Source organism: Callorhinchus milii, unplaced genomic scaffold (assembly GCF_018977255.1).
Source record: "Callorhinchus milii isolate IMCB2004 unplaced genomic scaffold, IMCB_Cmil_1.0 Scaffold3, whole genome shotgun sequence".
Classification (NCBI taxonomy): domain Eukaryota; kingdom Metazoa; phylum Chordata; class Chondrichthyes; order Chimaeriformes; family Callorhinchidae; genus Callorhinchus; species Callorhinchus milii.
The window spans coordinates 83,602,409-83,629,090 of record NW_024704744.1 but is presented as its reverse complement, the minus strand read 5'-3'; the positions used below and the strand labels follow the sequence as shown (position 1 = coordinate 83,629,090).

General features: G+C 36.1%; 1 protein-coding gene across 2 annotated transcripts in view; it reads left to right on the top strand.

The window, feature by feature from the left end:
* The window catches only part of LOC103177976 (EMAP like 6), a 90,579-nt gene that overhangs the window by 48,144 nt on the left and 15,753 nt on the right, over positions 1-26,682 (top strand). The window contains exons 19-32 of one of the 2 annotated variants that reach the window (XM_007892413.2): positions 1,332-1,443; positions 2,067-2,194; positions 3,066-3,207; positions 4,361-4,513; positions 6,476-6,607; positions 9,540-9,628; positions 10,204-10,380; positions 11,505-11,706; positions 12,486-12,612; positions 16,037-16,051; positions 18,698-18,706; positions 22,265-22,343; positions 25,901-26,030; positions 26,374-26,472. In XM_007892413.2, coding sequence (XP_007890604.2) covers positions 1,332-1,443; positions 2,067-2,194; positions 3,066-3,207; positions 4,361-4,513; positions 6,476-6,607; positions 9,540-9,628; positions 10,204-10,380; positions 11,505-11,706; positions 12,486-12,612; positions 16,037-16,051; positions 18,698-18,706; positions 22,265-22,343; positions 25,901-26,030; positions 26,374-26,472 — 1,594 coding nt within the window. The remainder of the gene's footprint in view (positions 1-1,331; positions 1,444-2,066; positions 2,195-3,065; positions 3,208-4,360; positions 4,514-6,475; positions 6,608-9,539; positions 9,629-10,203; positions 10,381-11,504; positions 11,707-12,485; positions 12,613-16,036; positions 16,052-18,697; positions 18,707-22,264; positions 22,344-25,900; positions 26,031-26,373; positions 26,473-26,682) is intronic. The other variant, XM_007892414.2, reaches the window with a different exon arrangement.

The window sequence follows — 26,682 nt, the reverse complement described above, 5'->3', positions numbered from 1 at the left end:
ACGCCAAGTAACATAAGCAATGTTTTGAACATCACAAACTATGCCCCAATACTTCCAAATGTGCTGGGCACAATGCTTTATCATGAACAACTCTTGGATCATATGCTTATGATCCAATGACCAAGTTGGGCCCCCTTCCCATAACGATGCAGTTTTATTCCTTGTAACACAGAGAATAAAAGACCTTGAGACTAATTGGTAAAAGATGTTAAGGATCTAAGGACATTTTTAGTTTGAAAAGGAGAATGGCAGCCTTCCCTTGCATTCATATATTCTGTAAATTCTTCCTACCAAATTTGTTGAAGGTGAAAAAAAATGATCTATTAACCTCTTTTGCATGATACAGATTATGCATAATTATTACAAAAAATATTCTCTTCTAGCGAAAATCTGGACAGTACTGTCAACAAGCAACAAAAATAACTCATGAAAATCACTCTGTGACTGCGACTTTTCCTTAAGTATTCTTAAGCGTTCTTAAGTATTCTTCCATCTCCTGGTCCAATAGTCAAATCAGTTACATACTGCATATGAACTGCAAATAAACTGTGCTTACAAAACCGCAACTGCAGTTTGAACTATTTCCGTATAACAATTTCTTTAAAATTTGTGGGTAATCTGAGCACATGTTCCTTTTAATAAATAATTCAATTAAGAAGGATGTTTAATTGGCAATTGCCTAATGATTACATCTACCATTTAATAATAATAATAATAATAATCCTTGCATTTGATATAGCGCTTTTCACGTCGGGAGGACGTCCCAAAGCACTTCACAGAACACACTGTAAAGTGATTTGTGGGCGAACGCGGCAGCCAATTGCGCACAGCAATGTCCCACAAACAGTCGTAGATTGAAAATGACCAATTTATTATTGTTTTTGGTTTTGGAGGGATTATTATTAGGCTCTGTGTGGAGTGAGGAAACTTGCCCACGGTTTCGCCCTCTGCCTGGAATTGAACTCAGGTCTCTCGCTTGCAAGGCGAGTGCTCTAACCACTGAGCTACAGGACTCCATTTATATGAAAGAACCTACATATTACAATGGTTTCAGTTTAGTGCAGTGGAAAATTTACCAGATTTTAGAAAGTTCAGTCTGCAAACCAAATATTCAGTTTTCAATTCCCATTCTTTCATGTTTTCAAATGTTTTAATGTAGTGTTTAAATCGTCATAGTTATGTTCTTAATTTGCTCAATTTGTTTAATTTTTTTATTGCTGCAGGAAGGAGGGAGAACAAGAAATATTTTACTACAAAATGATGAATAATTAATGCTAATTGAAAAATATACTTAGACTATTCTTAATGGACTTAACTTATTTTTTCGTAAGGGATTTGTAACAGGCGGCAAGGATGGTGTTGTAGCACTCTGGGATGATATCTTCGAGAGATGTCTGAAGACGTATGCTATAAAGAGAGCATCCTTATCACCTGGCTCTAAAGGTACACTTTAATTAGTTTACCTGGTTCCTGCATACTTTTTCATATTTCTTTGGAATAACTAGGATGGCAGCGAACAGGCATGAAAGCAAAAGAAATAAGTTCTGAAAATAGATGCTTTTAGAGACCTTTTCTACTATAGGCAGAACGATATGCCTTGTACCAGAATAGTTTGTAAAATTCACAAATTAGGGCACAAAACAGATGAAATTGAGACAAATCTGAAAAATCACAATCATTGGGAAGTGTACTATACTATTAGTAATGAAACATGACGCTTGTACATTTGCAAGAATGGTTGATATATTGTAAACCATTGCATCTCTATAACGTCATTTAATTGAAAATAGACATTGAAGCATAGAGTTGCATGATTGTCTGCTTTCATTATTATTATTATCATTGCCAATACTCCTAGCATCAGATAACCTTTGCATAGCAGTAGCCTTTTTCTCAATCAGTACATCATGCAGCCAGGTCATATTACAATATTCAGAGAAATTAGCCTTTAGTCCATGTTTGGACACATCGGTACAGCTAAATAAGAAGCACAATTTATAATTTTAACAAATCAGTCAGTTTCGTGGAAAATGCTATAAGTGAATCACAAGATGATGCTTTTGCAGGTTTGCTTTTGGAAGACAATCCTTCAATACGTGCCATTACATTGGGTCATGGACATATACTTGTAGGAACCAAGAATGGTGAAATACTTGAAATAGATAAAAGTGGACCGATGACCTTGCTGGTTCAGGTATTTGCTTCTCTGGCATCACTATATATTTTATAAACAGATGGACTGGACTCCTTTAAACTTGATAAATATATTTTTTCTAAAATTAACGTTCAATAACATTTTCTCAATGGTCCGGGTAGGGCCCTGTGCTAGCACATTGTCTAAATTACATTGTCTGTGGAAGCTGCTTTGGATCTAGTCAGGGGATGGAATTTTCTACTGTGCCAGGTGAGAGTCTTAAATGAAATTTTAAGCAGTTGGGCAAACCAGACCCCGCAGCACCATATTACCAATGAACAGAGAGTATTAAGATTGGCTAGTGTAGATTGACATTGTCACCATGATGGAACACAACACTATATAAATCTTGTGAATATACAAGTAGTCAGAGGAACACTGAAGACGAGGAATAAGAAAATATTAGATGGCTTCTCTACTTCCAGCGCATTAGTGGAAAACCTACAAGGCAGACACTTAACATTTACTTTAGAAATCACTGATATAGAGTAGCATTATAGAAATTATGTAATTACATTCATTTTAAGTTGCGCACAGTCAAAAAATATATTAAATGTATACAGTACGTAGAAGACTGAAGGTTAGAAAAATGTATATTATAGGTTAAGAAAATAGATATAGAGCACTTCAGCTTAATAATTATTGAAATATAGTTGCAGTTAAAGACACCAGTCCATCTGTCACTGTAATTATATTGAGTATGTGGTTTGGCATTTCAAGAAACCTAATTTAATCTAAGCCGGAACTAAAGACCAAATAAATCCATTCTAATTGCATTGAATTCTAATTGGGAAAAATAGTTGCCATTTCCTTTTGCTGAGTGTTCTAACCTTTGAATGGTGCTCATGTTTGTTTTATTTTATCCATTAAGGGTCATATGGAGGGGGAGGTCTGGGGCCTCGCAGCACATCCTATTCTTCCTATCTGTGCCACTGTAAGTGATGACAAAACACTTCGGATTTGGGAATTCTCTTCCAACCACCGTATGCTAGCAGTACGTAAACTTAAAAAAGGTAATTCGTATCGCTCAAAACATTTTAGTCAAATTCCATTTTTTCTTAAAAAGTTTATATTGTCAGGGCTAGAAATGTTTAATAGATGGTCTGAATTTTTAAATAAAAATTAACATTATTTATTATTCAGATAATTATTATGTTAAAATAGTTGATCATTTACTGAAACCTGCTTGTATGCAATTCTGTGTATACATGCTTATTAAATCTGAGTTTTTCAAATGTCTCACTACCTTTATGGGTGAGATGTATTTAATCCTGTTTAACTAGTCATTTGGCGATACAGTATGCAGCATTTACATTGGATCTGCCCTTTTTACATGTAACTTAGTTCCACAGTGTAAGAAAATATAGCCTTCAACATTGTCTTAGGTAGTGTTTCACAGAGGCAAAACTAATTGATTGGTAATTTTATGTTGTCTTTATAATTTTATATAAACTTTATTATTAAAAGTTTTTATTGCCAATGAGATTTTGCCAGAGCACGCTACTTTGTTAATTGGCCATCCATTAGAGTTGGTTGCTCTCAGCCTCAGAGTTCTTTATCTTTATTGGAACTTAAACCTCTTATTTATCCAGTGGCAGACTTAAGCTTACTTTAATTTTTAACTCCCTGCATTACAAGTAGTACTCTGCATTTAAAAGGGATTAAACTAAATTGGTTGGGTTTCTGAAAATACTGTAACCATTATATTCATGCTTAATGTTGTCAGCCTAGCCTCGAGCCAGGCCCACATTTGATGAGTTAGTCGAAAACTGCTGACTCCATTTCAGGTAGCTGTCAACTGAAAGAAGATGCACTGTACTATTGGAAAGAACTTGGCAAGTCAAGAAAAATGACGTGACATTTTACACTCAGTAGAAGATGTAATCTTGATAATATAATATCCATGCCTTTGGCTCTGATTTATCTCAATCTTTTTGTCTGCTCTCTCAGCTCAGCTAGTGTGCAACCTTGGAGTTCTGTTCTAGAGTAGCGTACATAATAATTTGCTGAAATGACTTTATGTCTGCCCTAGAGGAGAGACAGTCATAGTAACAATCAAAGAGATCTGTGATTTCCGCAAGCAGTGATTATATAAGTTATTTTACCTTCTCTGTTGCTTTCATAAATGCGGCATTAAGCTGCTTCCTTTTTGTTTTGTTCTTTTAGGTGGAAGATGTTGTGCCTTCTCACCAGATGGAAAAGCCTTAGCTGTAGGGTTGAATGATGGAAGTTTTCATGTAGTGAATGCTGACACCCTGGAGGATATGGTGTGTTTTCACCACAGAAAGGAAAATGTATCAGATATCAGATTTTCATCAGGTAATTCAGAATGATGTGTTCATTGTTTTAGTGAACAGTTGATTTCAATTCTTTATTATTTCTACATTTTTGTGTGAAACCACATCCAATTCATAGAGAGAAGTAAGTAGGTCACAGTGAATTACAAGGAAATAAGCTAATTGAGGAAACCTGCTAACTTTGTAACAAGCGCAATATTCAATCACTTTAACTTGTTAATATGAATAATAGCCATTTGGATAATTACCAGAGGACATCTTGCACCTGTGGAACCATATCCTCGCAGAAGGAAAAGGGAGTCTAAATCCAATCATCAGAATAGGTTAGATATTGGAAATGAAAGTTCCTGTCCCAGTCTTAGAGCCAATATACCATGGCCTTTAATACACCAGAGGACTTTGTTTTTGTTAGTTAAAAAAAAGTGGATTACTACTTCTGAAAATGAATGGAGTATCTGTTATTCTTTTGTCACATACAGTGATATGAAGATGCTTAATTTTTAATTAAAATCCTTTTTCAGAAAGTAAAGCATGTCTTATGAAGTATTGAAGATAAACATAATGATTGTTGCTTCTTCTATTTTTGCCCTCCCCAATCCCCCACGAAGCGTCCTTCTCTCTATGCTTGAGGAGAGACAATCATGGCAACAATCAAAGAGGTTTTAATTATTTTGCAAACAGTGATTGTATCACAATGTTCTTCCGTTTACCTCGACTACTTTGTGAGACCTATAGAAGAAAATGGGAAGTTCTACTATGAGTTTTATTCACCTCTTCACAGTTGTCAAAGCAAGTAGAGGAAAAATTGTGTGTGGGCACAAGGTTTCCTTATTCAGATAAGAACAGATGGAAAAGGCACCAGTAATTCTATGTTAAATATCTGGCTGTTAATTTACAATAGTAATTCAATCTGCGTTCTTCTGACATTCAAAGGTAGTCCAGCTTCTCTCAAGATTTATGTTGTCATAAGAAATTAGAATGACTCAATTGAATTATCTCTTTATGAATCATTGCCAGACATCTGTTTGTTAGGTAAATAGAAAGCAATAATCCCATTACTCGCAAAAAATTATATTTCCTGTGTATCCCTAATCATGTGACTTTACTCATTATTTCCTACTTTTGTTCAGTTTCCCATTGAGTCGGTAATAGCATAATCTATTGGCATTGAGCTGACATCAAGCCTGAGAAACAAATGCTTCTAGGATATTCTATTTGGGTGAGAGATAGAGAATCAAATATGGCATAGCATAAGTCGAAGAAAACATTAAACAATCATGAAGTTTGAAAATAAAGGCAAGAGAAAACTTTTACCTCTCTCCCTTGGTATTAATCAACAGAGATTTCAGAGCTCTTGAAATAGTAGTTTAACACATGAGCCACTCAGACTTTATTATTAATAATTTAGGAATGTTTAAGTAAATGAAAGTATTCAACACTTAATATCCCCATTTGCAAACTCAAATCAAATTTTGATTTTGTGGTTTTTTAACATGTTATAATACTGAAAAACGCACTTGTGACATACAGGGTGAAAAATTGATGGTCAGTAATATTATAAGCACATGCCACCAAAGTTGGTGTTGACCTGTCTGAGTTCCTAGTACTATTGCCTCTTGAGTCAGAAGTTTGTGGGTTGAAGCCCACATTGGGACTCTGAGCTCACAGTCTTAAGCTGACACTCGTGCAATACTGGGGGAGCTACTGCATTGTGAGGTCTGAAGTCCCGTCTGGCTGTTCAGGTGGTCCTAGAAAAGATCTCAATGCATCCATTCATAGCTGAAATTGTGAACTTCTCTTCTGTAGAAATGAGCTGAGAAACCACATCCTTTCAGCTCTGCTTCATAGGGTATTTTATACCAATAATATACTGTGCCATCAGGCCATGACCACAGCTTACTAAACCAGACTGTCATAACAGTTCGAAACCATATTGTTTAAACATCAGTCTTTGAACAAACACTGATCTGCATTATACTCTTAGATGCAGGGAAATTCCTGGCAGTAGCTTCCCATGACAACTTTGTGGACATCTATAATGTGCTTACAAGCAAAAGAGTTGGCATATGTAAAGGGGCATCGAGTTACATCACCCATATAGACTGGGATGCAAAAGGTGAGGAAAATCTTGAAGTCTTTTAAAATGCTTTCACTATATTTTTCAACAAGTATTATTTCATTCAGATTGTTTTGACAAGGTTAGACCTTTAAAGTTTAAAGCCTGGGGGCTCACAAAAAATATACCTAGGTACTGTATTTGCCAGTTTTCTATGAGGAAAAATTACTGTAGGCTTAAACTTATTTGCTTTTGAAATAAGTGTAAAATTTACAATATTCGGTAACAATCATTTGTTTAGATGAAGGCGACTATCTTTATCACCACAATTTATGATGCTTGCTATGAAACATTAAATAATAATAACAACTTGCACTTATATAGCGCCCTCTAAGCAGGGTAGTATCTCAGAACTTTTAACAGTGGCAGAGCCTGACACCAGTGGGTGGGGGGAGATGGGGGTAAGCACGGTCGAAGAGGAAGGTTTTCAGGCAGGGCTTGAAAAAGGCGAGAGAGGGGACAAAGCGGAGGGATTGAGGGAGAGTGTTCCAGAATGGTCATTAAGTGATATTCCTTTCTAGAATTGTCTCCCGATTCTCAGATCAGCAATACATCACCTTTATTTAAATGCACAGAATCTTTCTAATGTAGATTATAGCCAGACATGTCTTCTAAATTTTGGGGGGTTTGTGAGTTGTTTCTTCATCTTGAAATTTCTGAATCATGGCAAAATCTGTTCTCTTCGCACTCCAGCAATCTTTTTATTGATCAAGATCAATGCAGGATCCAATCAATAAAAAATGGTATGCGGACTAGATAGTGCAGATTTCACTACGATTTGGAAAATTAAAGTACAAAAGCAAAAAAAGTTTTAGAGGCTATTGCATCAGCTGTAAAGGTTCATCAGAAACTGTCTGCGTTCAAAACCAAGATATCGAACATTGCAAATTTTACTACATCGTTGAAGAGAATTAAATTAGGAAAATACACTGTTAGAATTAATAAAAATTACTTAAGCAATTGTTCAACGTTGAATTATTTACAGGAGTATTCCTTTAAAGAAAGGCACTTTATCTATTCCAATTAGGTATTTGAATCTCCAACATTTTATTTCATGAAAGTTAGTAGCACGTTTTCAAAACTATTATTCTTGCAATAGACCTATACCAATTACTTTCTTGTTGCTGGTGTACCGCACTAATGCTTGTTTAATATTTGTAGAATGGCAAGATTTGCTGAATGAATTCTTCTAAGATTAATGATCCTTACTTTGATATAGTGCGTTTCACATCAGGAAAACCTCTCAAAGCACTTTACTGTAAAATGTAGCAGCTGTATTCTGTAGCCAAATTAAAACAAAATTGCTGTTTCTGTCTATGCAAGTAATCGCTTGTGCTGATCTAACTACTATTTGTTGACAGAATCCAGGTTCAGCTGCCTCACAAGCAGTTCTACTTCTCTTGTCATTTTGTTTTGTCCCATGTAATGTATTCTGCCTTTCCCCCATAGAGCTATGGAGAAATTGTATGTTTCTATTCGTTATTTTGTAGAAGAAATATTTTAGTATTTGGGAAACCTAGAAGTGTTGTGCACAGAAGCCAACCGTTTGACCCATTGTATCTGTGCAACCGAACTGCTTTTCTAAATCTCCATTTTTTTCATCTCTAAAATTCAGTCCCTGTTTATTTCACTGTAGTGCTTTAGGAACACTGCATTTTGGAAAGTTTGATGTATTCTGTATTCAGGACTGAGTTAAGAGGTTTTAAAACAAATGTTCTAGAAATACTGGAGCAAACTTTGCATTGAAGGTTATCAGCCCATTTCTTAATTTCTTCCATATTTAATTAAGATGATTTAATAGAAACACAGTACTGGTGTAGTAAATGATAACAGAGATAACTAATTATGTTGAACATTACATTACTTATTTTCATCCATTTCTCAGTCTCTCAGCACTGGCCTTTTTGATCCTCAAGTCAGGTGAGAGTACATATAGTACTGTGAACTCCTTTCACAGTTGTGGTGTGCTGTTCCTTGAGTCAGCTGGTATCTGGTCAAAGGTGCACACAAGTGAGCCCATCTTCTGTCACTCTTTTATAAGGTGGTGATGCTCCACCAAAGGAAAGCTGAGAAATTCATCACATTTACAATGGGAAAGTTAAAGGTTCTACCTGAACTTGTACCTCTCACAATAAAGGTATGAAACAAGTGCTCTACCATTCCACAGCCTGACCACTTGTATTAGCATTTAGTTCTCAGTCATTCATGAATTTAAAATGCTAAAATAATTCAGAATTTTTTCTTAACTACTGAAATATTTCAGTCAATTAAATACAAAATATAATTGATAGTTTTGGCATTCATAGATGAAACACATGGAGACAAACTGTCTGTGGTAGAGTTCTTTTCCACAATAAATTTAAATTATGATTTTTTTAGAGTGAAGTTTCATTGATGGAAGTTTCTTTGTAATATACACAATTTCCAATCACATTGGTTTGGAAATATAAATGAAGAATGGCAGAAAAGATGGAAAAGCAATGCAAAAGAGCTACATTCAGTGGGACTGACCTTCAAGACCTTCCTCTTTGGCCACGCTTTCGGTTATCTTTTTCCCCCTTGCGCCCTTGGCCCCCCACCCCTCCCAAATCCAAACCCCAGCTCAGGGCCAAACCCTGTTCAGTGATTTGATATGTTCTCCTGATGTGAAAGATGCTGTATAATTTATTATTTGTTGTTGTTGTTGACTGTACTTTGAAGTTGATGAAAATTAGTTAAGAGATTTGTTTATATTAATCCCATTTTTATAGATATTGATGTTCCTAACAGAGTGGTAGGCCTTCTGGAAGAGTTGCTGAGTTTTAAAATAGCCAGTCATTCTGCACATATAATTTGAACTCTTATATTTTTATATTATGTAACTTTCTTAAGAGAAAGGTTGGACAAGATTTATTTTTGTTTGTTAAAATAAATTCTGTTTCTTTCCTTGCAGGGAAGTTATTGCAAATTAATTCAGGTGCCAAAGAGCATCTGTTTTTTGAAGCACCAAGAGGGAGGAGACAAACAATTAGAAATACGGAGGTAATTGATGCAGTATTTGTTATGTACTCGTCACTTAATATAGTTACATTGAATTAAAACGTGGCAAAAAAAAAATTGTTGTCTTGCATTTTGAGAGAATAGCTACTGTAAAGAGAAGCACAAGTGCAATTATCAGTTAAAAACGAAAAATAATCTTTTCAGTATTTTAATTGTTACCCAAAAGGCCCCTAGGCTATGATTTTAGTCCTTTGGGTACCAGCTTGGTAATTCCGCAATTCTGCACCAAATCAAATATTAATCAGAAATGTTCTATGCATGTATAGCTTGCTTATGTTCTTCTCGATGTTCAACCAGACATTTGCTGAACATCAATTTCAAAATCTTATGAGAGACAATTGATGCAAGTGTGCCAGAATAACTTGGACAAAATCAATTCATTTATGAAACTGCTCAGATTTTTTTCATTTTAATAGACTTATGAGAAGACAGAAAAAAAATCAAAAGTATTTAAAGGTTTACCAGGAATCTTTCCAGTCATGTGATTTCAAATAGTTTTGGATATTCTTAAGCAAAGCAATTCATTTTTTTAAAAAGTCTTCAATTTGTAATGGCAGATAGAGAAGATAGATTGGGCAACGTGGACGAGTGTTTTAGGACCAACCTGTGAAGGAATCTGGCCTACACACAGTGATGTTACAGCAGTCAATGGAGCGTGTCTAACCAAAGACAAAAAACTCTTAGCCACGGGAGACGACTTTGGCTTTGTGAAGATCTTTTCTTTCCCAGTTAAGGTAACTTAATTGAAATGAATGTTATCTTAGAAAAATGAAAATAAAATAGTATAGGTTATCCATAAACAAAACAACAACTTACATTTATATTGCACCTTTCATGTTGGGAGAATGTCTCAAGATGCTGGACAGTCGAGGGTTTGCACCCGAGTTGAGGGTTGGATTCAGAAAGGGTGGGACCTAGGTGGGTTACGGTGGGTATGGTGACGGTAAAGTTCAACTATGTTTTCTCTTATGATAAAAAATGGATAAATTTATGTCCAGTGTGGCTATTGCATAATTCTTGTAGAGGGGACTATTTGGACATGTCCCATAATGTATTTTTAATATTCTATCAATGTAATTTGTCTTGTATGCATATCTATCCATCAGTCACTTGAAACATGTAAATTAAATGGGAAATGGTGATTTATTTTATTCAGTAAACAAAGTTGGGTATAAAGGGTCTTCAGAATGCAACACATCACCATCAGTAAAGAGAACAAGGAAGCCGGAGGCTCTATTTAACAATTCAGAATGAGTTAACTGTAGCTGAAGACATAAAAAAATATTGTGGCAGTACAGAAAACGAAAGGCCTAAATTGAGGGTTGCATGAAAAATTGGACATGTCTGATTCACGCTATAAAATGTTGAAAATAGTTTGATGAATTGACAAAGGTAGAAATTGCTGATCTAAAGAATTAAAAGAAAAGGAAAATTGGCTGTTTGGGAGAATGCATTTCACTATAAAAATAGCTTTAGAGGGGTAATCAATCTTGGGTATCAGTTTTCCTACTGTAGTTAGTCTCCCTGATATTTTTGATATATGGGGCAATAAACATTGTCACATTAGATTTCTTACATCACTAATGCTCCAGCAACCGTTAGTCCTGACCAGCAAGCCTAAGAACTTAACATAGTGGTACAGAGCAAGATCTCCACCTGCTTCCAGTATTAAAGAGCATTCAAACAGGTACCTGGATTGAATAGTTCTTACTATTAATATACTTTTTTAATATTTTACATTAACATGTGGTCCCAGCACTGGATTCTCAGAATGTTTGCAGCTCTCTATAAGAGAGGTTACAAATAATTTGACATGCTCATTCACCAATTACCACAACTTATCTGGATTGTTTTCCAGGGCCAGTATGCAAAGTTTAAAAAGTATGTGGGCCACAGTGCTCATGTGACTAATGTGAGGTGGGCACAGGATGACTGCTTGCTGCTGACAGTGGGTGGTGCTGATACTGCTTTGATGATCTGGAGTCGTGAAACAGATGGAAACAGAGACAGCAAGCATGTGGATAGTGAGGAGTCTGACACCGACACAGACGAGGACGGAGGTAGATGAAAAAATAACTACTGCAAGCTACCTGAAGAATAGATGTATTCAAAGCTAGAATGTTAGACACTTGGTTAAAATATTTTAATTGTAATAAATTCAAGCTTTAGAGTTGGAATTATCCGGCAAGCTACTAGGACTTTCTAATACTAGGCAGATTTCTAATATGCAACTTGCACCCCTGCATTTCCAACACGTTGCTTACAGATTTTAAATCAGGCCAAATAGAAATGGACTAATTTATATACATCTTTATCTTACATTCAGGATGTTAGATCTGTTCTTAGCTTTTATAAAATAAACTTTCAAATTTAATTCCTTTTACATTTTTTTTCCACCAATTTTCTCCTCTTACCCATCTGCTGAAGACAAGTACAGTTTGCTGGATGACAACAATTAGGCTATCTTAACACAATGCTGCCATATCCAGTGTCCTTATGGAGTAAACAATATATGAATCACAAACCTGAGACTCCGCGTGGCGCAAGATGTCAGTGCTACATCTGTTCTGCACAATCCTGATTAGGAGTGATCTATCATTATAACAGCTTTGAAAGTCGTTATGTATTAAATTTATTATTTTCAACATTCCACAAGATTAATATTTTTGATAAGAATAGGAGCTTTGCTGTATTATATAAAATCATTAGATAATCTGACTATACTGGAAAGTGCCAGGAGTTTGGATCTCTTGCAAAAAATGTGTGTTAAGACAAAAGGGATCGAGAAAAATAACTTGCATACATGATAACAACCAAGTCTATTTCTCTATTTATCCAGGGTATGACAGCGATGTTGCAAAAGAGAAATCTATTGATTACACAACAAAAATCTATGCAGTTAGTATCAGGGAGATGTCGGGCACAAAACCACATCTACAGCCAAAAGAAGTCTCAACAGAAGAAAGGTACATCACTGATGGGTTTTTGCCTTGAAAGTACAAATTTGTTGGCAATTCTAATTGCAATTAACTACAGCTATTGAGTTTTCTTAATGCTTTTCTTTGCTTATTAGTGTGGGTGAACGTTTTCAGTTTGTGATACTAATATGCTAAACGCATGGAGATGCATGAAAGTTTACTTTTAGCCCAGCAAACTCCCACAGTAGAAATGAAATAATGCTTTGCGAACTGGAGAATGTGCAGTTACAATGAATGGGGTTATACTGTAATTAAACAGGGATAAAATGGTACTTTGTCTGTTTAAGAGGATTCTTCCATATTAAGGCATGTTCTTCATAATGATATATTGCCATCTATTTTTGCCTTGACCAGTCCCTCCAATGTTTTTAAAAATAGCAATTGTCTATTAAAGTATAAAGAGAGTATTATGTGTTAAATGAAGCAAAGATCTGTGACAATGTCATAATTCCTAAGTATGTTCTCCCTAGTGATATTATTTATTTTGTAATTGTTTTATAAAGGTGAGTAGGAAAGGAAATCACCCCAAAATACTGTATCTTTAAGCGCTACATGTTACCAAATTAAAGTGGCTAAATATAAAGCACAGCCAGTTTAATCAGGTGATCTGCCCCTACATGGCCAAATAATGGGGTCTTGTTTGGACTCTTAAGTTGATTGTTTCTTTTCATCCATTGTTGACTGAAATCCTTTTCTTGTACATCCAAAACTGTTCATTTATTATACAGTTATTTGGTTCTATTTAATCACTTTGCTCCATTTGTGCAGTAACATGTTTGACTTGATTAACATTTTAGAAAGTTTTTGCTGTTACAAATTCATCAATGCCATTTTGCTATAGCTGTGTCTCGGTATTGGTCCACTATCTGTCAATATGGTTCCATTTAATCCAACATTGGCAGATCATACATGGTTCTGAAATCTGCCTCAAATGTTGTGAATCCTTCCATGTGACCATCTCACATAACACCTATCTTTGCTATATTCCATCCCTGGGACTAAACAGGCAGCTCTTTCAGACGGTCAACATAGACATGAAGGGCCGAGTGGCCTTGTTCTGTTCTGTAATTCTATGTACAATCTTACAAAATGTGGTCTGCTCTAAACTCACCAAACAGCTTGATGCAAACAGTTTTTTTGCCAGATGGTTAATCTGGCTACATAAATGTTTCTTTAGGGATCTTGAGGTTTAAGTATATACCGATGACTTCTTAGATTTATACTGTACCTTTCATTTAAAATAATGTATTGTATTGGTATAAAGTCTTCCTAACGTTTTTGAATAAAATTTTAACCAGCCTCTTTCTGAACTAATCGTCAGCTCCAAGCAAGGCTGTGTACGCAGCAGAATAGGCAAAGTTATCAAGATGATTGTGCATAATATAGACCTCTTAAAGGAAGAGTCTCCCTGGTTTCTTTCCTCCCACAGTGTAGAAAATTCCTGGTTTTAAATGGAGGCTGAATTAACAATTTCTTATGCCTTTCACTTCAGGATAGAGTAATATCTCAAAGCACTTTACAACAACCATGAAGAGAGAGGAGACCATAGTTTATTAAGCCAATATTTTTTGGTGATTTATTTTGTATTTTTCCCGATGTAGGATATCTGTGCTGCTGAACGAAATCCTTTTCTATTTGGTCACCTTGGGCAAGAAATTTCTCAGCCATGAGGTGCAACAACTTTGATGATAATAATAATAATCTTGCATTTGATATAGTGCCTGTCTTTCATGTCAGGAGGATGTTTCAAAGCACTTCACAGGATTAACTGTAAACTGTAGTGACTGTTTTGTGGGCAAACACGATAATGTACATAGCAGAGCTGAGTGCCCCTGTTGGTGCATGCCGTCAAAGACACCGCACTGTCCAACATGAGGAGAAAAAAAAGTGGCTACTCGTTCCACGACAGTTTGTCAGACACTGCTGTGTGCAATTGGCTGCCATGTTTCACCCACAAAATACCCAGTCAATACATTTTACAATATATTCTGTGAAGCGCTTTGAGACATCTCAACGATGTGATAAGGTCCAATATCAAATGCAAGGATTATTATTATTGTTATTATAATTTCTCGCTCTAGGTGTCAGCCCAGCTCAGATGTAACTCAGAAATACTGCAGACCAAGACCTTTCATTTGTTGTTTCTCCTTCCCAGTAGAGCACCTCTTCACAGTTTTCTGCAGTTTTCAATTACTTTTTTGCATGCCATAAAATACTGCGTACCAATAATATATATATTTTCCCTTCATGTAGATCTGCTCTATACTGCCTCTTCTACTGCTTCTTGTAGTTAATTCAATGTCTTAGTCCATTACTGACAGAAAATAAATATAAAAATGTTAATTAAAACCCAACTTAATTTTCCAAAATTATCAAAACTCTATTGCTCTATACCTGAAATATTAAAACTAGATAAAAGTGGAAGAAAATAGAGCACTCTCTACCGCAAAAGTAACCTTAACAAAATTCATACTTATTGTCAGATGGTCTTGAAAATAATCCTAGCCTCATCCTTTCCATGCGTGGTCAGAAATAGTAACCATGATACAGTGCAGGAAAGTCCTTAGACACCCGCAAGTCTTCTTCTCAATGAGCAAATACAGAAAATGTCATTGATAAATAAGAAAGAAAAATTGCTACAATCCATTCTGCATTTGTGATACAAAAATAATACTCAATCCAAATCAAATTGGATTGCATTGACATGAAAGATCTGTATGAATTAGTTCTCCACATTTGTGCAGTGTTGACCATAACTCATCAATTCCGATCAAGCATCCTCCATTTCATTTCTAAATTAAAATAATAAATATTAATACTGGTTAACTCAACTGTCTTAACACATTGATGATGTACCATCAAACTGCATGTAACATGGTCTAGAATCAACTTAGTTAAAACAGACGGCTAAGCGATGTATTGGCAATTTTAAAGATGTGTCAGTGCTGGCTAGTGCTATATTCCATGAATTGTGTAATAAATGACATTGATTCTTAATAAGATCGGTATTTTGCACTGTGCTAGTGAGGTGTTCCTGTGTTTCCCCCCCACCCCGCCCACCACCACCACCACCATCAAACACACATTCAATTCATTTCACAACCAATAAGTCCCTTTACTGATGAAAACAAGGTATTAGTGAAAGATCTGGTCTAGTTGTCTGAAGAAAGTTAATGAAATGTCTGGGGGAGGGAAGAGGAGTTAGTTTAAAAACTGATTTAAATATAAAGTGCAATAATTTACAAACATTTTTCTTATTTGTTCAGCAATGTGATCTGTTGAGCTTGCAAACTGAAACAGCAAACTTGCTTGTAGCTTCCATTAAGTTTGCTGCTCAATTATTTTAAAACATTCAACAGCTGGTAAGAAACACTTAATATTGTATTATGTTTTAACTTGCTTTCCTTTGGAGGCAGGGAATTGTCAAGTAAGTATTATCTACAAATTCATAGAAGATAATACATTTTATTAAATTGTAAAATTGTTATACAAAAATTGTTTGATATCTTACGTTTTGGTGTTGGCATGCCTAAAAAGTCTTAGCTTTTAATGGCTTCATATACATATCAGGTTATACCCGGTATCCAGTCAATTGTAACATGTTGTGTATGCTGTTCTACTTCCAAACAAGAGGAAGGTTTTGGGGTAACATTGTGCTTTGTGAAATAGAAAGTACAGTAAAAGTGCAGTAAGCTTTGCGCTGTGATGCAAACAGTTATGATGTATTTAACATTAGGCTGCTTATCATATGGTAAAACTGGAGCTGATACAAATAATTTAGCAAAATCCACCAAAACAAATTAACAATCAGTTTGTAAGCCCAGAAAGGAACTGAACTTTGGCAAAGGCAAGCGTTGCTGCATGAACATTTACAAGATCCCAACTGCTGCCACCCCATTGTTAGCATGCTTCTTTACACCGCATTTTTCATGTTATAAACCTTATTTGATGGAACAAGTTAATACATATGTAAATAACTCAACTAAAGCCACATTATGTTCTTAAAGGGGAATATCATTCAGAAGAAGAGGGGGTGGGAGGGAGAGTAATGCGTCCCACTAGGAGTTTTCAAACAAATTACAGTATTTAAAATATCTCCTCTCTGATATTGAAAGCAGTATTGCCACTTGAGGCTATCTTCAAGCAGCCTTGTGGAAACATGTTGTTTTAGACATCGGCAAAATATGACGTATCTGGCAGATCCATTTGTGAATGTCGTCTATAGCAATAAGCAGGACTTAGCATCCTGGGCTAGGAGGATTATATATGCAATATCCAATTTTCATACTTATCTGCGATAATAGGTGCCTGAAAATAGACTTACAGAGTACACAGTAGAGCCTCTTCATAATGCAATGGTTGAGGGTCTTTATATCCAAACCCACCTTATAACAGGACCATGATTGTCAGTCAGAACTTGCACATTCACTGCTCCCGTTGAAGTCTCTTTCTTTGCGCTGCACATGTGCAACATGCAGGGAGTGATATTGGTGGTAGTCTCATCACCCAAAAGATGGATATTTTTTAGCTTAGAAACTGGCCGCTGTGTGGAAACTGAACAGGCCTATGTACCTCACAACAAAAGCAGCCAAAACCCTCATCGTCACTTCCCGGCTGGGCTATTCCAATGCCCTCCTCGCTGGTCTCCCCAGCTCCACCATACACAAAATTCAACTAATTCAAATCTCTGCTGCCCAGATACTCACCTGCACAGAACTCCATACCCCATCACACCTGTCCTTGCCAAGCTCCACTGGCTCCCAATTACTGGACAGATCGATTTCAAGATCATCTCACTCGTTTTCAAATCCCCTCATGCCCTTGTACCTTTCCGATTTGTTTACCTCTCTACTCCACCACCTGCTGTCTCCGCTCGGCTAGCTTCGGCCTCCTGCTTATCCCTCGTCCCCTCCGCTCCACCATCGGCGGCCGTGCCTTCAGCCTGATACTCTGGAACTCTCTTCCTCAATCCTTCCGCCTTGCTCCCTCCCTCCCCACTTTCATGTCTCGCCTAAAGACTTTCCTTTTCTATTGTGCTTATGGTCACCTCCCCCCTCCCTCTCCCCCTGGCTCGGAGTCAGACTCTGCCATTGTGAAGCTCTCCAGGATGCTACCCTGCATGACGAACACTATATAAATGCAAGTTGTTGTTGTTTTGGCGAGTGAATATTGGATTCCATACTCCAGCTATAAACAAACTCGTGTTAAAGGAAAGCTCATTATAACTGGGTTCTACAGTATCACCAGAGCAGGAATTGGTTGACCAAAATTTTTTAATTGTTGGCCCCCATGAGTTAAAATTAATTAAAATATGAACTACAGTATTTTAAACAATTCTTTTTTAAAAAATTATTCTGACCGGGGTGCTTCCATTAAAAAATATTTCTTCCCAGAGCAATGTTCCCCTTTAATTAGTCAAGTGTGTGACTATTTTGTAACAGCCCTAGTAAACCCCAAAACATTTTGAAATATCAATCAAAACATTAAACTACATCCTTGATGCTGTGACATACCGCATTAGCAATTCGGTATATCCAAAGGTGCTGCTATAGAAATTCTGGTTAAGTATACATGGACACTCTCATAAAGTTAATATATAAATTACAAAAGCTTACATGCTTGTGCATTGCTGTTCATAATAGGAGCTCCTAGTTATTTCCATGTATTTGTTCAAATAGAATGCTTCAAATGATAGCAGTGTACTTTATTAATTGCAGAAAAAAAATAAGTGAATACAGTATTAAGTCGCTGTTATGATAGAGGGTAGCATAATGCAGTAGACCTAGGAAGCATTGACAAAGCTTCCTTTTCTTTTTTTCCTTCCTATTCTATAGGGGCTTAGTACAAAGTTTTCCCATTGATGCCAGGGTATGGGTTTTCTGAATTTGTAAACTGGTGCACTCTGACCTTTTTTTTTTTTTTTTTTGCTGGCATGCTTGAGAAGCATGGTTTTTGCCAAGCAGGAATGTCAATTGAAACTCTAATGAAAGTGCTTGTGCATGAATGCGATTTTCTGATGCATTTTTCCTAATTGTACTAATATTTTCACTTGGCTTTACTTGCTGCTAACAAGGGGATCCAGGTAATTCTCACTAGTTGTCTTGTGTAGGTTATTGATGGTGTTTAACAGTGAACTCATTTGCAATTTAACTTAAAATGTAACTCACTTCCTTAGACTAAAAGTATTTTACGCTTGGAATTAATTGTTCATATTACTTTTGAGTAAACATAATTATTGGGGTCAAAATTCCAGGTGAGGAAACATAAATGGAGTTATCATATTCTTGCATTTCTAATGCATAATGCTGTGCAGTGGGAAATTCCAGAATTGTGGTACTGTTACATTTGGAGGGTGAGAAAAGTTGTAGGCTGGAAAGACTAACAAAGTTTCTGAAGCCATTTCAATCTCAAGCCCATGGGCCCTAGCATCCAGCACAAAGGTCTGGCCTTACGCAATCTTGCTGCCTGAAAAATGGAGTAGCTCTTTCCACTACCATTTTAGGATGTCTTTGGGATGCTCAGTTAAGGAAATGAACCAAGGCGCTAGGCTTTTTCTCCTTTACCCTACGTCATGTATATACTGAAGAACAAAAGAAGTTAAAGCTATCATTAACACATTGAAATGTAATACACATACTTAATAATAATTGGAAAGAAGAATCAAAAGGCATTAACTCCTGCGACACTAACACGTTAGTAGGAGTTGCAACTGGTGTCCTGGCCAACATTCTTCCAGATAAATTAGTCATTCACTTCATGACTGTTTGTTGAACATTGTTGTGTGCAAATTAGTTGTTGTGTTTGCCTATAAATACAGTCAAGTACACTTAATAGAAACTTTTTAAAGCATTTGAGACGTTCTTGATGTTAAGGGCCTATATGAAATACATTAATGTGTCATTACATATTATTAAGATTTTCATTAGTTCCAAACGTGGATCACTTTGAAACTTAACTATCCATTATTACTTCAAGACATAACATAAAGAACTCAAATGATCAGAAGTCTTTGAAAATGTCAGGATCCACCTTGTAACAATCATATTTATCCTTGTGTCTAAAGATTAACATGTATCAAAGTTCCCCAACAAGACTAAGGAAAAAGACCAAACAATATATTTGGTAGAAAACACAAAATACTGCCAGTTAGCTTAACACTGTTGTGAAGAAATGTAGAATTGTATATGAAGTATATTCTACGGAAGTGGTGTCCAGCATGAGTAACAGAAGACAGCACATGACACCACTTCTGTAGAATTCACTAGAGAAGCTGGGATTATTTTTCTCAGAGCAAAGATTAAAGGAAGATTTAATAGAGGTGTTCAAAATGATGAGGGGTTTTGATAGAGTAGATAGGGAGAAACTGTTTCCTCTGGCAGGTAGGTCATGAACCAGAGGGCACAGATTTAAGATAATTGGCAAAAGAACTAGAAGGGAGATGAGGAGAATCTTTTTACCCAGAGAGTTGTTATGGTCTGGAATGCACAGCCCAAAAGGGTGGTGGAAGCAGATTTGATAATAGCTTACAAAAGGAAATTAGTTAGGTTCTTAAAAAGGAAGAATGTACAGGGCTATAGGGTTAAGAGCAGGGGAATGGGACTAGTTGGATAGCTCTTTCAAAGAGCTGGCAAGCCCACGATGGACCGAATGGTCTCCTTCTGTGTTGTAAAACTCTAGGATTCTACAAGAAGTATTAACCATTTGGTCACTTGAAGACTTCGTCTGTCTAGGTATGCAAAAACATTATTTTAGCAATTCTTGATTGGTGATCAAAAAAAAATTCACTACTGAGGGATACTGCTGTGCGCAATTGGCTACCACTTTTCGCCCACAAAATATAATCAGTTGACTTTTCAGTATATTCTCTGAAGCGCTTTGAGACGTCTCAACGGTATGGTAAGGCGCTATATCAAATGCAAGGATTATTATCATTATTTTGTTGGATTCTTCTTTTTTCCTTGTGAGTAGTCCATTGCTTCTACAGTGGAAGGTAGAAGCACACCTGCTGCTCCCCTGCCGCTTGCTCCCAACAGTGCCGATACAGCACTTTGTTGCTGTTTATGGTGAAACTGTTTCACTGACTAACACACACTGGTCTAATGTTGACAAAGATCAATAGCCTCAATGTATCATTGAAACAGTGAGTATGTGCCATTGTACCTCATGTGATATTGTTTCTTTGAATACAAAATATGCTGCCATGGCAGGTGATTAAAATGAAAAGGAATCTGATTTCATTTCATTTACAAAGTAGAATTTTATCTTGGCTGCATTTCAGCGAAAATGAACCATTGATCTTCCAAAGGATATGATTGCAACAGACATACTTGGTTCATGTCATTTTCATTGTGTCTGGCTGTTTGTATTTCAGTCCTATTTGAATGCCTTTGGAAACAAATGCACTCCACGTTTGTTAACAGTCCTCCTGTTGAAATGTATTCTGCAGAATATTGAATTCTGCATAAGTTATGAGATGTAACCTGGCACCAAGTGCAGCATTAAAAACTGGAGAGCAAAGACTCAGTAGTTTTATAACAAATAATATTTCAGTAGAGAGCTTTTTTTAAAGCAGAACTGTAATTGTTACATAGTTATTTTAATAGTGCAGTTTAGAATACACCTTTGTGGGAAAGGTTACAGTCCTCACAATGTCTGATGTATCCTCTATTTGTATAATGATTTTCATTAGTTCACTGGTGGTCACTCTTTCTGCTCCACTTCCCCCACCATCGACAGTCGGGCCTTCAGCCTCTCTTCTCCACCCTTTGGTACTCCATTCCACATTCCCTTAGCCTTGCTACCTCCCATGCCTCCTTCAAGGCACATCTCAAGAACATCCTCTTTGACTGTGCCTTCGGTCACCCTCTTAACCCTACCCTCCTTGCCCTCCACCCCTCCTTATCCTAACCCCCAGCTTGGGTCCAAATCCCTGACTGTCCAGCACCTTGGGATGCCCTCCTGACGTAAAAGGCGCAATAAAATGTAATTTGTTGTTGTAATCCATATAGTGCTAAACCTTTCTCGGAAAATTTACAACTAAAACAAAAGATAATGATCATATTCTTTACAATTACTGTTCAGGTTTATAAAATGGGCATCAACACAAGGCTTTAACAACCTCCACCTTCACAAATATCAAGTGGATTGAGAGGGGAGCCTATTATCATGGTAGAGAATATTAGCTTGTCAATCATTTCTAAATTAGAAAAAAGCCATTGGAACTAAGTCAGGCTGAACTCACTGAAGCAAAATGGAGCCATGGAGAGTTGTTATGGGAGATGATTGTTGTTGACTCCAGTATTGCAGAAAAGGATCAGAAGATAGAACAAAATAGAAAAATAAAAATGCAAAATCTTGATGCAAGCATTGCTTCCCAAGGACCTGTTTTTGGTGCTGAATACCTGAATTATAATTTCTTTCATGTAGAAGACGATAGTATAATTTACTAGTCCAATTACTGTCTTGAAAATATTTTTATTGTTAAGAAATAATTGTTGGGTATGGTTAAATGGATTGTCATCCACGGATGTGAATGCTAGAGTTTTAATCTGAAGATTTCAGAAATCTTTTAACTAAGTCTAACAATTGCTGTCTATCATGATTTCACTGTATAGTTACATTTTATCTGGATTATTTACAGACCACCTGTCAGCAGAGCAGCTCCACAACCAGAGAAACTACAAAAGAATAATATTACCAAGAAGAAGAAGGTGGTGGAGGTAATGTAACACTGATACAATTCTTTAAAAACTCTGTTCTGTAATCACACTAAAAAGTACACTATTGCATTTTTTTAACCCTTTTTTTTTAACTCTGTGCTGGGAGAAGTGAGTTGTATGCTATGGAATCTGTCCATCTATCTGAACATGTTTTACATGATCATTGTCTATTAATCTTTACTGTATTGACCACCAAACCTAATTCAGTCATCCAATTATCGGCTTCTTTTTTNAGAAAACGAAATAGAAACTGTATTCTCTCATTTTAGGTCCCTTGACTGTCGTTTCATTCCCTAAACAGAGTGAGCAAACATTGGTCAAATTATCTCCCCCAATAACAAAACTGAGATTGAGAAATTACCATTTGGGAAGTTACAGGAATGAAGCAATGCCGCCTACCCACCCGCCTACCCGCCGGTGCGCCTGCCTACCCGCCGGTTCACCCGCCTACCCGCCGGTGCGCCGTTTTAGTATATTGTTGCTTAATTCATTGCAGGGATGTGTGATATCATCACAGTTTGTATCACATTGGAACCTCTAACAAACTTAAATGAAAGAAACAGTGCAACCAATAAGACATTTTTGGCAGTTCATTTGACTCTTGGAGAACAAGGGCTTCAATTATTCTAAATTGTCGTAAATACAAATCCCCAGCTACCTAAAATGAAAGAATTTCTGAGAAAAGGTATCTCCAGAACCTTTAAGATGATATTTGTTGAAAAAAAGGTTTAACTTGTATAAGTATTCATTAACAACAAAAAAAATACTTTTTAGATCAGAGCACACTGCATCCTACTGTTTCATACTGTGAGTTTCTAATTTCAACCACATTGTTTAGAAAAGGTAGTGAACAGATAAGTCTGTATCTTCAGGAAGGAAGAGAACATTATCAAGTTTGTCAAACTTCTATTTTGTACACCTCTTGGTTTGATTAAAGAGGGTCCTTGAAATAATAATAATCTTTTCACTTGATATTTTGCCTTATCACGTCGTAAAGACGTCTCAAAATGCTTCACAGGATTTTGCTGTTAAGTCTAGTAATCATATTTGTAGGCAAGCAGCAGGCAATTTGTGCACTGCAGTGTTCCACATAAAACCATAACTTTACAGTCTATTCTGAAGCACTTCGAGACATCTAGAAGACGGGAAAAGTGCTATATCAAATGCAAGGATTATTATTTTATAAAGTGAATATCCAATTTTATCTAGGTTTTGTTGACTAGGACACAGGGAGAAACTACTCTCTTTGAGTAGTGCAGTGGGATCTTTAACATCTACCTGAACTGGCAGATGGGACCTCAGCTTAACATCTTATCAAAAGGACGATTACGGTGTCTAAACTAGAAAATAACAAGTGCCAGGAATAAGTCATATCCCACCGCTTCATCGATATACCATCTCACTGTATTAAAGTCTGTCATACAAGTTCTTCACAGAAGTTGATTTGTCCACTGCAGCTACAAATTTCCAGTCGATTCCACGTCTGCTCACATCCAGCCATGATTTTATAGCTGTTTCATTGCTTAAACTCCGTCCATTAATCCATGCTGAATCTCAATCTGTACTTCTTCTGCATCACATTACACAAACTCCAGCAAAGTTTGCCAGTCTCATCAATCATCTTACTCTCCTTCAAGAATCTTATTTAACTTTTAAACTAATAAAATCTTAAACTATAGCTATCACATGTAAAAATGTACAGAATAGAATGACATACATGCGAACATTTTGCTTTAGGTTTTCAAGATGGATGATAATCTTTGCCCTACATAAATGATTTTATCAAATTAGACGTGTACATAATTAAGCAGAATTCCCACAAACAAATTTCTGAGCTTTAGTTGCACGCATAAGTCATTAATCAAATTGTCATAGGACCATATTTGCAATGGATTTGATGAAGATTTTTTTAAGAATATACACTGCTTTTTCAAAACTTTAATTAGTACATAATTAATTCACAACACTGCATTTCAAACGGGGATATACTCTTGGTTTCTTTCAGTTTGCTATTTTGATAGATAGACCCTGTAACCTTGATTGAAAACTCTTTTCAATATAATCCTAACACCAGCTTTTGATCTTTTGATACATCCCAACATCTGGTTTGCTTTACTCACTGCCACAGAGAATTGTTACGAGAGCTTCAATTTATTGTCAATCAGGATCCCTAGGTTCTTTTCATTTTCCATACATATTATTTTCCCTCCGTTCAATATTAGTCCCTTCCAGGATTTTGTGTCCCCATTTGAAGGACTTTACATTTCTCCATATTGAATTTCATCTGCCACCGATCTGCCCAATTCCCAAGTATGTTCAAATCCTCCTGTAATCCATCATGTTCAGCTTCGCAATCTACCACGTTCATTAACTTGGTGTCATCTGCAAACTTAGCCACGGTGCTTGCGACTCCTAGTTCCAGATCATTTATAAAATTATCAAACAAAAGAGGTCCCAAAACAGATTCTTGTGGAACGCCGCTGGTAACATTTTATCAATCTGATAACATTCCCTGTACCACCACCCACTGGGTTCTTCCGGTTGACTATTTGCATATCCATTGCAATATACTTCCATTGATTCCCGCTTTCTTTACTTTCAGTGCCAGTCTCTCAATAGGAACTGAAATCCAGATATAGCACAATATATTCTGTGAAGCGCTTTGAGACATCTCTGACATGATAAGACACTATATCAAATGCAAGTTATTATTATTACATGCCAAGGTATCATTCCATTGATTAAAAATTCAGTACCAGTGAAACAGTGTCATCCACAAGACTATAGATACATCACATCCACTTTTAGAAACCAGTAGTGCATCTCTGTTTGAAATGGGAAGTTATAAATTAAGTGTGTACTAATTAATTTGTTTTGGAAAAGTGGTTATAAAATTTTGAACAAAAATTTCTAACAACACCTGTCGCAAATAAGTCCTGTGACAATTTGATTAACCACTCATAAATGTAAGTAAAGCTCTGAAATTTGTCCGCAGAAATTCTGTACTCTGGTTATTGCATTTTAGAATTTTTTTTCTAGAGTTCAATCTGTTGTATTTATGTTTTAAAATATTTGCGACATATGCAAACATTTATGAAGATGATTTTAGAGAAACTTTCTAGTTTCTGAATTTGTGATCAGAAGCTTTCAAATGTAAAAAAAAAATGAAGTTTCACATTTTAGGTTCATTGCTGGTTTAGAAATTGATATGACGTATCCAAACATGTAAGGATTCTATCCTGTATGCTTTTAGAATTAAATTATAGACGGTATGTGTTTTCATTTTGATAGACAAGTAAATAGCACTGGAGTGTGCATCAACCTTTAATTCTCTATGTATTTTGATGCCTTTTTCAGGAGATAAGTTGACATGCCATAGTTTTACATTGATGAAATGTTTTAATCTTATTCAGGGGAAGGATTAACATCTCAAATCCTGTGATAATGAATGTATTCGTTCATTTTGGATCTGTACCTCCAGCATTCAAGTCTGCTTCTACTTTTACATTTTAATGCCAATTGAGCCATTAATATCCATATCCATCATTTGCTTTCAGGAACTTGTCTTACAACATGTATTTGGGTACAGAGGATTTGACTGTCGCAACAATCTTCATTATCTCAATGATGGTGCTGATATTGTTTTTCACACAGCTGCTGCTGGCATTGTCCAGAATCTATCAACAGGTACTGAATGTATGATTGTTTAGATGAAGCGATGAATGCAGGCATTTTGTTAACATCCTTGCTCACGACGGAAAGTTCAACTTGTAAATGTTCAAGCCTACAAATCAGATCAGATAAAAACATAAATCTCATGTGTATTTGGTGAAGTTATGAAAGTGCTGAAAAAGCAATGTATTTACATTTATTTATATTTCCTATACCCGTCCATATAAGTTACCTATTTCTTTGCATTGTTGCCCCTTATATGAAAATACTGAATTGGAATTAGCTTCGCAAACAAGTCTTGAATTTTTGTTTCAATAAATATATTGTTTGTTTCTATTGTTGTTAAAAATCGGATTAGGTCTGCAGACTTTTTATGTGGAGCATACAGATGATATCCTCTGTTTAACTGTCAATCAACATCCAAAATACAAAAATGTTGTGGCAACTGGGCAGATAGGTAAGACACGTTACTATTTCACTGTGAACTATTGAATTGTTATTCAGCTTCAAAAAAAATTACTTAAACTGAAATTGTCCACATGGAGTAATGCAATACCGTATACACACTGCATTGCTGTGTGCCCACAGCTGGAATGCAAGAATTATTTTAATTAAAGTAGCTGTAAATTTTTCACAAAACAAATATTGAAAGTCTCAGCCTGACTGC